At 50.9% G+C, this 14,008-nt stretch overlaps 7 protein-coding genes across 7 annotated transcripts; 4 read left to right on the top strand and 3 right to left on the bottom strand.

Moving 5' to 3' along the window:
* Positions 1–937: 937 nt before the first annotated feature.
* Positions 938–1,786, top strand: A1O9_00749 (uncharacterized protein; the record flags this gene model as incomplete). Its single annotated transcript, XM_013409912.1, has 2 exons — positions 938–974; positions 1,041–1,786. The coding sequence occupies 2 exons, from the start codon at positions 938–940 to the stop codon at positions 1,784–1,786; spliced, it is 783 nt and encodes a 260-aa protein (XP_013265366.1).
* An 836-nt stretch (positions 1,787–2,622) lies between these two features.
* A1O9_00748 (uncharacterized protein) lies at positions 2,623–4,242 on the bottom strand (the record flags this gene model as incomplete). Its single annotated transcript, XM_013409911.1, has 2 exons — positions 2,623–3,627; positions 3,688–4,242. The coding sequence occupies 2 exons, from the start codon at positions 4,240–4,242 to the stop codon at positions 2,623–2,625; spliced, it is 1,560 nt and encodes a 519-aa protein (XP_013265365.1).
* A 591-nt stretch (positions 4,243–4,833) lies between these two features.
* A1O9_00747 (uncharacterized protein) lies at positions 4,834–6,651 on the top strand (the record flags this gene model as incomplete). Its single annotated transcript, XM_013409910.1, has 3 exons — positions 4,834–5,498; positions 5,549–5,688; positions 5,756–6,651. 3 exons carry the CDS (start codon positions 4,834–4,836, stop codon positions 6,649–6,651), a joined length of 1,701 nt encoding a protein of 566 aa, XP_013265364.1.
* A 1,976-nt stretch (positions 6,652–8,627) lies between these two features.
* A1O9_00746 (small nuclear ribonucleoprotein) lies at positions 8,628–8,924 on the top strand (the record flags this gene model as incomplete). The annotated part of the gene is made up of 1 exon (XM_013409909.1): positions 8,628–8,924. The coding sequence occupies one exon, from the start codon at positions 8,628–8,630 to the stop codon at positions 8,922–8,924; it is 297 nt and encodes a 98-aa protein (XP_013265363.1).
* Positions 8,925–9,291: 367 nt separating this feature from the next.
* Positions 9,292–10,349, bottom strand: A1O9_00745 (uncharacterized protein; the record flags this gene model as incomplete). The annotated part of the gene is made up of 4 exons (XM_013409908.1): positions 9,292–9,716; positions 9,776–9,861; positions 9,924–9,934; positions 9,996–10,349. The coding sequence occupies 4 exons, from the start codon at positions 10,347–10,349 to the stop codon at positions 9,292–9,294; spliced, it is 876 nt and encodes a 291-aa protein (XP_013265362.1).
* A 396-nt stretch (positions 10,350–10,745) lies between these two features.
* Positions 10,746–11,988, top strand: A1O9_00744 (S-methyl-5-thioribose-1-phosphate isomerase; the record flags this gene model as incomplete). Its single annotated transcript, XM_013409907.1, has 2 exons — positions 10,746–11,308; positions 11,364–11,988. 2 exons carry the CDS (start codon positions 10,746–10,748, stop codon positions 11,986–11,988), a joined length of 1,188 nt encoding a protein of 395 aa, XP_013265361.1.
* Positions 11,989–12,173: 185 nt separating this feature from the next.
* Positions 12,174–12,556, bottom strand: A1O9_00743 (uncharacterized protein; the record flags this gene model as incomplete). Its single annotated transcript, XM_013409906.1, has 3 exons — positions 12,174–12,306; positions 12,368–12,387; positions 12,458–12,556. 3 exons carry the CDS (start codon positions 12,554–12,556, stop codon positions 12,174–12,176), a joined length of 252 nt encoding a protein of 83 aa, XP_013265360.1.
* Between the last annotated feature and the right edge of the window lie 1,452 nt (positions 12,557–14,008).

The raw sequence follows: 14,008 nt of genomic DNA, 5'->3' as shown, positions 1-14,008 counted from the left end.
TTAAACCCTGTCAATGGATTGCACCAGCTATCTTGCCCACTGCCACGTCACAGTAGGGTTCGCTGTGTAATCGTACCGGAAGCATGGCTAGTTTCCAGGCACGGCATCCCCTGGCTACCCAGCTAAATCGTCTGTCTGCTAATGCAGGCCCGTAGTTCTAGGCCAGAGTTCGCTCTCCGCACGGACGTTTCAACTTGCTTCCAAGCGAGCCTAGACACCTCAGTCCAGTAGGCCGCGCAAGGGTGGACCCAATATTGGTGCATTGTCCCTACCAGCTTTTGAACGAAGCTTTAGCACCTTACTTAGCAGGCCTTCAGCTTCGTTTCGCATGAGGCGATAATTAATAGAGGCCGCCATTAATACGATCCGCCCTGGGACCAGCTTTGGCCAACTCGTGTCGGAAAACGTGAGTTGCTTGAGCTAGAATCAAATACATAGTACATGGTTTTCCTACTAAGGGCGGAAATGCCTAGGGTTCTAGGGGCCGGTAGAGACTTCCCCGATTCCTTCCGTTTACTTAAGTTTAGTAGCCCGTATTGTCCATCTCCATGGCCTACGGCTGGTTAAAAGGACGCCTTCTCGGCGACGTTGGACTCATTAGCTAACATGGAATTATCGTGCCTCTCAACGCGATAAAGACTTACAATATCTTTAAACCAATCCCGGTGCTCCCAAGAGGTTATACACGAATAAAACCAATGGCCTCCGGTAGACATTTCCTTCTTGAGATCGGCTGATCAGAGCTGACACTTGAACCTTGCTAGTTGAGGCGCCCGAAGTTCCAGAAGCGCAGCCGATTGATGCCATTGAATTGACCCTTACCGACACTGACTCTGGCTATGACGAAAATGCATTGTCTACTGCTTCGGTGAATTCTAGCATCTATGAATTCGAACAAGAAAATGGACGTACTTATCATAAAACTGGCAAATATGTCATGCCCAACGACGAAGGCGAGCGACAGCGTATGGACAGTGAGTCACGCCACTTTTTCAAAATCCAGTTGATGTATATTACACCGACACTGACTACTTGCCTAGTACATTACCACAGTTTGCGCCTCGCAATGAGGAATGTATTGTTTTGTGCTCCAATCGAGCACCCAACTTCAGTCATTGATGTTGGAACGGGGACGGGCATATGGGCCCTCGATATGGCCGACGCGTATCCTGGGGCGTCAGTGCTGGGAATTGATCTCAGTCCCACACAGCCTAGTTGGGTGGCTCCTAATCTGGAATTTCAACTTTTTGATCTCGAAGAGACCTGGGATATGCCCCTGAGGTTTGACTTTGTCCACTGTCGCGAGATGAACGGTTTCTCCATCAAAGACTGGCCCAAATACTTTGAGCAGGCATACACATCCATGAAAGCGGGAGGTTGGATAGAATGTCAAGAATTCGACCTCAATGTTATTAGCGATGACCATACCATTCCCGAGGATAGCTGGGTCATCCGATGGCAGAACCTGTGGGAACAAGGTGTACAACAGGCAGGCATGACTGGCAGATGCTATCCCGACAAGATGGCCGACCAAATGCGGGAAGCTGGCTTCATCAACATCAATATCGTTCCGTTCAAGATGCCAATTGGACCCTGGCCAAAGGATCCAGTGCTACGTCAGTCAGGTTTATTAACGCTCGTCGGATTGCTTGAAGGAATTGCTGGTTTAAGTATGAGAGTCTACACTAAATTTCTTGGGTGGTCGGTTCAAGAGATGGATATCCTGTTGGCCAAGGTGAGAACCGAGTGGAAAAACAAGAAAATGCATACTTATTTTCCCGTGTGAGTCTACCCTATGTATCTCAGAGTTACCCCGAGCAGCCTCTGACTGAATTCCAAAAAGTTATATTGTCTACGGACAGAAACCACCTGAACCCGGGAGGTAGCTGTACGCCTCGAAAGGGGAATGTACGAATGTGTCCCAGTCGGCTGTCCGCTCAAGACAAGGGTCACCAATCAGTAAATCATTGATTCAAGGGCCAAGGGCTCAAAAAATGGCTGACGCTGAAATTTAGATTCATCAAATCCCTCAACACCGCAACACTGGTTAGATTCGCGCCGGCCGCTATCACTGCACTACTACATGTTGTTGCCCACGCTGCAAGAGTAAGGCTCTCATAACAACGAGCGAGGCTCGACCACTTGCTCCCAGCCAAAGTATCAAAAGGACCCTCTGACATCCCCAGCTCGAAGCTATTGGGGGGGTGGTTTCAGAGAGCTGAGTTCCCATTGAAGGACTCACTCGCCATACGACGGCCGATCACTGGAGAACTCGAGCCGTGGGCCAGCGCCCGAACATGGACAAAAGTCGCCATCATTTCCACGCGAGCTTCTCAGTTGACTTTGATGAGCACTCCCCATGCCGACCGGTGGGGTTGGAGCGACATCTTACGCTCCTCCATCACAGCGAGAGAGGAAGTATCAAACCGTACATCGTGGAGTCGAGACCACACAATAGGGTTGTGTGTAGGGCCGGTAGCGTAGAGCATGGAGGTCTTCGAGATCTAGCTTCATACAGGTTAGACTTGACGTGGTCAAAGAAGCGCTGACTTAAAAGTTTTCGACTGCACAGGCTTAAGCTAATGCCAACAGTTGAAGTGGTGAACTTGGATACAAAATCATTCATGTGTCGATTTCATGTAATGCTCCTACTCCGTCGCTAGAGTACACTTCTAAGACTTGCAAAAGCAGTCGCCGATCTTTTGCGTCATCGAATACCTCCGCATGATTCAGATCCGGAAACCATATCACTTCGAGAGGCCCTTTCCCGGCCCATTTGGAGTGCTTCCAATCATCGTCAAGCGCATCCTCTTGCTCATACCAAGATTCTCCTTCGACTTCAGACCTGGTCAAATAGCATCCTAGAGTGTTGGTATCGGTGATGATGTCCTTACCAGCCAAGGTGATTGTGCACCTCTTCCCCGATCCGTCTTGGGCAATGGCTCTATGCTCGACATCTTCTCGCCATAGGGTGTTTTCAGACCAGATGAAACGTCTGGTTAAAGTGTACGCTACGTCAGGGTCTGTGGAGGCAAAATAGTGTAGCTGAATCTCGCTGGCGGTGGTTGGCCTCCTCCGCAAGAAATTCCACGCGACCTCAGGAGGGTGGAAGGAAAATGCAACAGGGTCCACAAAGACCATCGGTCCGATCATGTGGCTCGTTGAAGGATCGTGTAGCATGTGCGCTGCTACCACTGACCCGTAACTGTGGCTCATAACGACGCATCGTGTCCAGCCATGTTGGTTGAGGATCTTCTGGATTTCTTGCGCTGTTTGCGCTTCCTGTAGAAAAGGCCCAGTAATGCGCGAGCTGATGGGAAGAATCTCGAGAGCAATCATGCCAATCCCCAGCGGCCTCAGCTCGCTGAGGAAATCCTTGAAGAAGTTCAGATAGAAGTGCAGTCCCACTCCGACACCGTGAATGAACAGGATGGGGATGTGATCTGGCGACGTATGTGGTAGACACCAGTAAGGGATTTGTGGAGATGGGGAACGCTGAAGCGTCAGGATTGCCCAGGGTCGGATGGGCAGCGAGGTCAATAGCCGCGAGAAACCACCGCTGTGGAAGTTAAAGCCAAAATATCGCATGAAGGCGCACATCTCGAGATCTGCACCGCCAATGAAACACTGTCATGAATAGTTAGTTTCCATAGTTGTAGACTTCAGATATTTTGGTACACTCACCACATACCACAGCAGGGGACGATGAATGATAGGCAGCGGCTCAAATGTCACCGCCATGGATGTATGTGTGGACCGACCATCAGGGAACTTCCAGTTGAGAACCTTTTCCGCATGGACGAGGTAGTCCTCAAGCTCATCTTCATTGAGTCCAGACCTTTCAATTTCGTTCCACATCCGCCACGAGATCCAGTCTTTGATATCTTCACGACACAAATCTTCAATGGGAACACCTTTGAACCAAAGGCTGAGGTAGCCACGAGGATTTGGCGTTCCCTTCCATGTCCTAGCGAACAGTTCCTTCCGCTCCTCAGGCGAAAACTTCAGTGGATGTTGTGGAGCTGGGCGGTTCAACCACCATCTCCGTACTCGACAAACGAAGCAGAAGGCGGCCTCAGTGCCAGCGTATGCATCCACAGCATAGAGGACACCGGAGAGCAACGGCGGTCTCCAGCCCGCTAGCCTTGCGATGCAATATGCTGCGCTCAACGGAGCTACTGCCCTTAGTAGCACAATGGAGACTCGGACAAAAGCCCGTGATCTAGGGCCATCTTTCAACATGTCTCGTGTATAGCAGCCAAGTTACTCGTTTCGCGAGCGGCTCTCAAGGCTCCGAGGCCTTACAAAGGGAATCTCGCGTCTATGAGGCAGTGATAATTTGGGCCGCTCTGGCCCGTGCATGGCAGTAATTGCGTCGCCGTTGAACAACGATTATCCTATGTTGCGCTGAAGATCGAGCCTCATCATCGAGGAAGGCGTGTTCGTATGATGTTGCCATCGTGGGAAAGACATGGACGGCCTAGTCAAAATGTTCCTGAAGCGCGTCGGAGACTCTGATTAGTTTAAGGAACTGGGTACAGCATTTGGGGGTCTTTCACAACCCATCCCAGACCTAAGGGAGGTGGGCCGAGGATTAATCATAAATGATACGATTTGCCATGAACAACCCCCAAAACTTGGCCCCCAGACTAACCCACTACAGTGTTATCATATTATCGACTCCGCCCTTTGCAGCCTGGCAACCTCGATTACCATCTGGGTCGATGTAACCATGGCGAGAGGTTTAAATATGCGTCCGGTAACCCGCACCTCGCAAGCTCTTCGATCCATAACAGTCGCTCGCGAGCTCGCTGATCGAAGAGCCGCGACACTATGGCTGGCGACTCAATTGAGCTGCGCCGCTCGCACGACGTTGCGGAGGAGGTAGAGGGAGAAGTCCCTAATATGGACCCTCCACCGGCAGAAGAATATCCTGCAGGACTCCGATTTGGTTTAATAACCATTGGACTCATCCTGAGCATTTTCTTAGCCGCGCTAGACACTTCAATCATATCTACCGCCATACCGAAGATCACAGATCATTTCGGAGCCGTGCAGGATGTTGGCTGGTATGGTAGTGCCTATGCCATCACAAATGCTTCTTTCCAGTCATGCTGGGGTAAAGCGGTGGGTTTTCTTACACAGCTCCTCAGTTCTAGTCTTGCACGGCATTTACTAAGCCATGACTCCCTGCAGTATAAACACTTTCACTTGAAGCGAGTCTTTCTGGTCACGATCGCTATTTTTGAGCTAGGAAATACGATCAGCGCCACCGCCCATAGTAGTGCCATGTTGATCCTAGGTCGGGTCGTCGCGGGGATGGGCGGAGGAGGCGTCATGACTGGCTCATTCATCATTATTGCTCTTAGTACGAAGCCGCAATATCGAGCCGCCTACATGGGAGTATGTGGCGTCACGTTTGGCTGCGCCAGTGTGGTTGGCCCTCTGCTTGGCGGGGTGTTGACCGATTCCTGGCTGACCTGGAGATGGTGCTTCTGGTAGCTCTGCCCTCCAGGAAATACAACAGGCTGGTGGCTTACTATCGCAGGATTAATCTACCGATCGGAGCTTGTGCAGCGGTGATCATGACCCTGGCATTCAAACTGCCTGACACCGCTAAGCCTCGACATATCCCGTGGAAGGAGACCGTCGTCTCATTGGATCTGCCAGGAGCTTTTATGGTATCAGGTAAGTAGAGGATGGTGCCGTCTACTCAGGGCGTACAAGAATGGCTCACGGTAATACTGTTTCCCAGCCGCAATAACATGTTTCGTTCTGGCGTTGCAGCGTGCTGGAGTGTTGACAAGCTGGCGCGACTGGCGGGTCATAACTTGCCTTGCAGCGTCTGCTTTGCTTACAGTCCTGTTCATCGCGAATGAATGGCGACTGGGCAACAAAGCGATGGTCCAAGCACACCTGCTTCGTAGACGCGGAGTCGTTTTCAACCTGATATACATCTTTTTCCTCGCAGGTTTGTTCTTCCCTCTGAGTTATGCGCTACCCATTCAATTCCAATCTGTGGGAAATGCAACTGCTTCTCAAAGCGGCATCCGCCTCATCCCACTTATCTTGGGAGTATCCGTGGCCACGATAATCGCAAATGGAATCCTAACATTTTGGCGGCACTTCTCTCCATTCCTCGTGGTCGGGGGGATCAGTGCAACAGTCGGAGTGGCACTTGTCCACTCTTTGGATACTAATGCAGACGTTAAAATGTGGATTGGGTACGAGATCATCATTGCAACTGGAGTCGGACTCTCGCTCCAAGTACCCATGATTGCAAATCAAACGCTCGTCGGTGCGGAAGATCTCGCTGCGGTCACGTCATTGACGCTTTTCATCGAAAATGTCGGCCAGGCCCTTTTCATTGCATCCACGGAAGCTGCTTTCACTAATGGCCTTGTCTCCAGCTTATCCCGTCTTCTGCCGACGGTGAACCCGGCGACAGTCTTGGAAACCGGTGCGACGGAAATTCGAACCGCATTCAATGATGATCAGATCCACGACATCTTGGACTCTTACCTCTCTGGCTGTAAAACCAGTCATTTTGTTCCTCTGGCGTCAGGGGGTGCAGCAGTCCTGGCTGCGTTGATTGTCGCTGTTCCGTCCGGTCTCAAGGAATATCAAAACCGAGCTCGCAAGGTCTCGTGAGCTCTACTTGGACGGGCGCCGCAAGAAAAACGAGTTCGATCTCCAAGTCTGAAATTGGGGTGCCAAAGCCGAGTCGACTGGCTTTGACCATATCAACTGTGGTCTGAGGGACGGATAGCTGCCGCTAATGTCCCTATGTACAAGACAAGGGGAATTCATACATCTGAGTTCTTGCTTCGCGGTCTGGATACAACCTACGCTGGAGAGGATGGATTACAAGAAGTATCTCTTCCCATCGGCGACGCCGACAAAGCGTCTCTTCAGAAGCCAGGGGCCCACATTCTTTTTACGTTTTAAGGTCTTCTTGTATCATTCCGGTCCGTTTTGCTTTTGTCTCCAATGATGTATGCACAACCATCTCGGGGCGTTACATTCCAATTGACGAAAAGAGAAGCAGACATGAAAGTTGTCAGGAATCAATACCTGGTGTTGACGCAAGGGGTGGGTGAACCATTTCTTGGGGTGGGAATGCTGTCAGTGCAACGGTGTCACTTATTGGCTTCACACACCAACAAAGCCGTCTCCCTTGCGATAAGATTTAGAACAAGCAGAGATGCCCCTGCCGTAGCATTGATCAAAATTGCGAAACAAAATACTCAGGAGCTCTCCATTTCATCTTGGAATTCTCGTCATCACAATTACCGTAGACTAGACGTGAAGAATTTGAGCAGTTCAATAAAGAAAACTGTGGAAGCGCCGCTTCATTCATTTCTCTCATTTGAGTTGTTAGCTCCAGAAACATTGGTTGCATGGCAAAACGCGATTATGACGCCTTCACGATGGCCAAGGGGCCGTCTGTTATTCCTGGCAATAGCTGTCCTCCTAGTCTTCTGCTTGACCAAGACCATGTACCATTCACATCAAAGAAGTGAGATGCTTCTTACCGGCAATGACTATGGCTATGGCTACGGTTTCCAACAGGCCCTTGCCCACCAAAAAGCATTTCAGAGCAACGCCTGACTGAGGTTGGAGGTGTGCACCAAGAGGGCTGTGGTTCCTCCACGCTTCAGCGATCTTGGCCTTGACCCCTGGAAGCTGAGCCGGAACAACAGGTGCAACCTCCACACAACGATCACCACACTCGGTGGACATGGAAGTGTTTCCAGAACGGACCGAAAGCCTCCGCACGAATGTCGCCAAACTGATAACAGAGGCGAGACAGATCTTGCCTGGTCAATAGTACGATACGGTGTGGATCGAAGAGGCGCGCAAGAGTGTTCAGAACTGCAATATCATACAATATTCAGGAGTCTGAGGATGAGTTGCGGAAGATCATCACACTCTATCCGGCGTGATGCGTGGGTTAGAAGACGCGAGGATGACACTGTCGACCCGCTTCATTTACCCCAGGCACAAGGTTCTTGCCACTACGTGCAGCAAATATTCAAGTCCAGCAGCCGCTGTCGGCAAGTTTTCCCTCGCGCGGGTCGTTGCCACCGGGTGGTGCACCAGATCGATTACAGCGAACTTGTTAGCTATGGTGTGCCATTGCAAAAGCAAGGATTCAGCACTACCAAGGAGCAATATGCCTAGGTCCGCAAGTCGTTTTAAGAAGGGAGAAAACCGGTGCATTATGCTGACGACGGTAAATAGCCTTGTTTCTGGGGATGCTGCGAGTAACGAAGTCAAAGAGCAGACTCCAATGCCGCTTGATGAGAAGACGTGAAAGCACTTGCCTAGTTCGGGGACGCTAGTCCATGAGATACATTCGTAGTGATGATTTCAAGTGAGCGATGACCATCACGTTCACTCTACCGGGCATCTCGAGCTAGAGAAAACTAGGACTAGTGCAGATCACCACGCCAAGGCTGCTCTTTGAACCGCACCAGGAGCTAGGCAGATCCAACGTCTTAACACTGAACACTGAACACTGAGTTCCCATATCAATCTCAACAGCAGGCTACTTGCATCGCAGCTCTGCGTATCAGTGAACAAGCCTACTCCTCATCGACCTAGAAGAAAGTCGAGAACCAAAGATGGAGAATCATAACAGCAACGACCCGAAAGACCCCGCGAGCTTCCTCTCGTCCATCATCGGCGTGCCCGTCACCGTGAAGCTGAACTCGGGCGTCGTCTACAAAGGGGAACTGCAGTCCGTTGACGGGTACATGAACATCGCGCTGGAAAAGTGCCAGGAGTTTGTCAACGGCCAGCTGCGCAGGGACTATGGTGATGCCTTCGTGAGGGGTAATAATGGTGAGTGCCACTGCAAATGGATCTCGGTTGTGGTCTCTACTCGCGAAAGTGAATGGAATCCACAGCTGGCTACATGAAGCTAGGCCGATGCTGATGCTCATGTGATGATTGCAGTGCTATATATTGCGAGCGAGTGAGGGAATTGGATACAATCGTTTACCGGACAAGGTCTAAACCAAAGATGAAGGACAATACCAGATACCACCGGACTCGATACTGGGGTTGCAGGCTATATAGCGCCGAGGCTATGGCTCTGGCAATGCGTGCGTGGTTTCACTTTCCCTTCGCGCTGTATAACGATCAGTGTCCATTTATGGTGAGCTGAGCTACAGCAAAACTTGCATGGGATGGGTGGGCGGAGGAAGCAGCAGGCTCGGAGGCGTGTCTTAGCCCTGCGTGAGAGTGAAGCAACCTGAACGGTGTGGAGAGCTATGCTATATCGCCTCATCCACCACTTTTGAGCGGTTCATCGGGAATTCTGCTCGTCCAGAAGAAGTATGCTCGACCATGGACAGCAATTCTACCATCCTGGTCCGCTTGCTCAGCCTCGGCGGCATCGAAGAATGTCCTCTTGACTTTTTCTAGCTGTTCTCCCTCTAGTATGACAATCTGACTGAGTGTCTTCAGTCTGCTCCAAATAGCGTCTAATGTTAGACGGTGTTCATACTCTACGCTGCCTTCACCGATAGGCAAGCCGAAGATGGGATTTGCAAAGTGGAGCGATAGAGGGTTGCTCCGGTTCTGCTCGTCGAATACTTGCTTCCACTTCCCTTCTCGAAACCGGGGCGTGTCGTCTTGGAAAGTGTGCACCACGTCCCGCATGGTAGCTCCCCAACCAGGGTGGATGTCCCATGACATGGGAGCGTTGACTATTCCAATTGAAGGTGATTAGGGAGCAAGTCTAACTCGGACAACGAGGGGGACAAACAATCGTCAATGTTCCATATTCCACCAAAGACTCCCGCTGGCTGGAGTATTCGTGCGACCTCGGTCAATGCTTGCATGTTCGCAAACCTTGTGACGACATCAGATATCAGATGCCTCGAGCTAGATATTGAATGTTTCGTGCTACCCACCAGTGAAATGCCTGCGTCTCTATCAGAGCCGTGATCTCCCATCATGAGAGGGCAGATCTGTGATCAACTTACCTGTGCTGCAACGACAGCGGCAACGCTTTCGTCGGGTATGGCCGAAAGATTTTCGGCGTGTCCATCGATTACCTTCACGCCAGGGAGATTTTTGCGTTCGAGCTCACCACGCATGTCGTCATGAGGTTCGATGGCTACAATGCTGAAACGCTCTGGCCTTGACGCTAGGAGCTCTGTGAATTTCCCTGTGCCGGCTGCAAGATCTATGACCTTTGCACCTTCCACACCTGCAATCTCTAGCCTTTGAAGTAATTGGTCAACTGCTTCTGATGGATAGGTAGGCCGATGAGCCTCGTAGGCAGCGGCAGGGGCAAATCCACTCTGAGCAGATGCCGTGAGCTTGAAGTCGCTCATGATGATCAGATGATCAAGTGCATGCCAGACACGAAGGGATGACGAATGAAATAACCTGGTCAGAGCGGTCCCGGGGTTTTTGTTTTGAAGTCCTGTTCTTCTTTCGATGTGGTGATACAGAGCACAAGCAGCTTGAATTTGTGAAGGGGTTTGATTGATTCAGTGAACAGCGATGAGGGGTAGAGCATGACTCAATGGCCTGTGATGCCTCAACCCCGCTCAACCCCTGTCGATACGCCACCCAGTCCAAGGAGGAAAAAAAATAGTTTAGGCTTGACAGTCAAGCAGAGTACAGAGTATTCATTAATCGAGCAGGAGACGAAGAGACCAGCGTAAGGCCCGAGTAGAACGCGAAAAGGTGATATAGCCCTCTTCCGCTCCCTAACTTTATGAGACATGGTGCTTGAAGCAATTCGATACGATCCTGGCTCGGACTCTACGCCACCTGCGCTGCACATCCTCGATCAACTCCAGCTTCCACATCGGACAGTGTTTGAGAGAATCACCACCTGTGAGGAAGCCTACGATGCGATTAAATCGATGAAAGTGCGAGGGGCACCTGCGATTGCTATTGTAGCAGCTTTGGCTCTCGCTGCTGAAATCGGAACGCTTGCTGTCAAATCACATTTACCTCACTCGGCGGAAGTCGTCCACGAGAGCCTGATCCGGCGATTGGATTACCTGAAGACGAGCAGGCCAACAGCAGTCAACCTGGGCGATGCTGTTGGCAAACTGAAGATCATTGCAAAGAAGGCCTCACTCATCGCCGATGCTGATGGGAGATCTGTCGCACTGGCGTATATTGCCGCTGCTGAGCGTATGCTGGTGGACGATGTGTCCGACAACGAAGCCATCGGTGAGCACGGTGCTCGTTGGATCGAAATAAACACTACTGCTGGGCAGAAGCGGCAAAAGGACAAGAGTCAAGAATTAAAGGTCCTAACGCACTGCAATACCGGGTATGTCCTGTCTCATCCAATCCCATCTTGCTCCCCCCACCTAACAGAGTGGCAGATCCTTAGCAACCGCAGGGTACGGTACTGCCCTGGGTGTGATACGTTCGCTCCGAGCTGGAAACAGTCTCACCAGAGCATATTGCACAGAAACCCGACCATACAATCAAGGCTCACGCTTGACCGCATATGAACTTGTTCACGATGATATCCCGGCAACGCTGATCACAGACTCCATGGCATGTGCACTGATGACCAAAGAAGGTGACAGGCTTGCGGCGATCGTTGTTGGGGCTGATAGAGTAGCAGCAAATGGAGACACAGCTAACAAAATTGGTACACATTCTCTGGCCGTTCTCGCCAGACATCATGGTGTCAAGTTTCTGGTCGCGGCACCAAGAACAACAATCGATCTGGCGACATCGTCGGGAGAGAATATTATCATTGAGGAACGGGCCCCAGAAGAGGTTACCAGGATCAAGGGACCCAAAGTGACGCCCGAGGGAAAGCTTTTACTTGATGAGGGAGCTGAGTTGATCAGTACTGCGGCAGATGGCATTGCTGTGTGGAATCCTGCATTTGATGTAACTCCAGCCCAACTCATTGATGGAGTGATTACCGAAGTCGGTGTGGTGGAGAAACGAGACGGACGGTTTGACTTTGGATCAATCTTCGAAAGACCCTGACTCGATTTCGATCCGTCTCGGTTGCGAGGAAGTCACTCGGAATTTCGCGCGCAAGATGCAATGATTAGCAGCATATATACTTGGATTGTACTGCCTTGAAGCGGTGAGGTTTGGGTTGAGGCTCACACCCGACGATACATGTGAGCAGCACGTGGAGCTGTGGAGCTGTGGAACACCGGCAACCCCTAGGTTGACTGGGAGCCACCTGAAGACATAGTATTTTGCTTCAAGTCCCCTTCCATACTAGCTAGTAATTGGTCAATGCGGTCTTCTATACCGTCCAGCTTCGCTTCGAGGGCTGATGCAGTGCTTTCGCCTCTTCAAAGGATGTTCTGTTAGCAGGGGACTGTACAATGGTGGAACCAGGACCATCACATACTTTGCAAGCTCTTGGAATGCCTTGTCAAGGTTGTTGATTGTCAGTGGACGTCTAGGGCGCTACCATGGTCGAGGACAGGTTTATTCACACCTTGGCCATCTCAGAGTTCAGCGCCTGAGGATGATCATTTTCAAGTAACTGAGATGACTGGGAGTCCGAGTTCTCGGGCCCAGGCTTCTGCTGAGCCATGGCACCAAGTGCGATGAGAGTGGTCGTGATGGTGATCGAGATTCTGAGAGTGATCGAAATCGGAATACGGGGAGGGCAGTTGCCACGAGCTGATGGAGTGTGGGGTGGTGACTTGTGTCATCTATCGCCTGAACAAATAGCAAGGGCACATTGAGATCTGCGCCAGGGTTTCACAAGGAGAAAACCAGGATCAGAGAGAAGCCTATCCGCACAAGGATGGGCAAGTGGTGTTCTCAAGAAGAGATGAGGAAGGAGAAGAGAAGTTTGTCGGGACGGTTAATGGAGCGAACGTTAAGGTCCAATCTAAACCAGATTTGGTTAGGCTTAGGCTTAGGCATGATAGACTTCAGTCTTCAATACCTGATACACCGTGGTACCGAGTCTGGCAGAGGCGCGGAGCCCTCCTTCCCGATCCCATGGATAGCACGGATAGCACGGATATCATGGGTATGGGCTTTCCTTCTTGACCATGTTTCGGCTTCGAAAACCCCACCTTCTGGGACCAGCTTTTCACTCCTCCATCACGAGGTACTCCGTACGTGGACAAGCGAGGTGCCCACCCAAGGTAGGTTCTATACGGCAGTTTGAAGAGAGGACTTGCTACTTTCAGCCTTGGAACTCATTTCATTCTTAACATATGATACCTATGTAGTACAAACCCTTTTTCGTCTCGTCTGGGTGGCTTGGGCATGAGAGTCCACGTAAGACACTGAACCACGCACCCAGTTCATCCTGATTTAGAATTTAAGTTGGCGTTATCAGATTTACATTTCGCGGTTCAGGGTCTGGAAGAATCCCATTTCCCGATCTGGTCTGTTTAGTGCCCAGTGGGACAACACAGACTGAGACGCGGTCATGGAGAAGCTGAACCCCACGACGAGCCCAGGCACCAGAATACGAGGTACCGAAGACTTGTCACCGCACTTCACTGGCAAAAGTCTGTTTTGGTAGTGGAAACACACGCCAAATTGAAGGAATTCGCCGGAAACGGCTCGGGAATTTTGCTGCAACAACATGAGACTGTGAATCTGAGAATGTATTCAGAATAACAGGCATTTGTTTATGTCGGGGAAAGTTCCGTTAGTTAATCGCCTTAAGTTTGTCTGAAAATGGCTGCCCGAGGCTAGCTAGGCTCGTCGACTAACGCGAGCTGAGTTAGCTGGCCGGTTAGCCAGCTGGGTGAGTTGGTTAAGATGTGCCCTGAGTCCCTGACCTGCGGGTGGGTTATGCGCCTAGAGAAAGCGGTAACCGTTCAAGCGCTCGGTGGGGAGCAGCCCAAGGACCCTGCCTACCGGTACAGCTGCGAGGTTAATAATGCCAAATGCCACGAGCCACGAGCCACGAGCCACGAACCACGAACCACTAACCACTAACCACTAACCACTAACCACTAACCACTAACCACTAACCACTAACCACTAACCACTAACCACTAACCACTAACCACTAACC

The sequence above is a fragment of the Exophiala aquamarina genome, assembly GCF_000709125.1.
Source record: "Exophiala aquamarina CBS 119918 chromosome Unknown aczIA-supercont1.1, whole genome shotgun sequence".
Taxonomy (NCBI): Eukaryota; Fungi; Ascomycota; class Eurotiomycetes; order Chaetothyriales; family Herpotrichiellaceae; genus Exophiala; species Exophiala aquamarina.
Note: the sequence above shows the minus strand (reverse complement) of the source record. Positions and strands in the feature narration are given on the sequence as shown.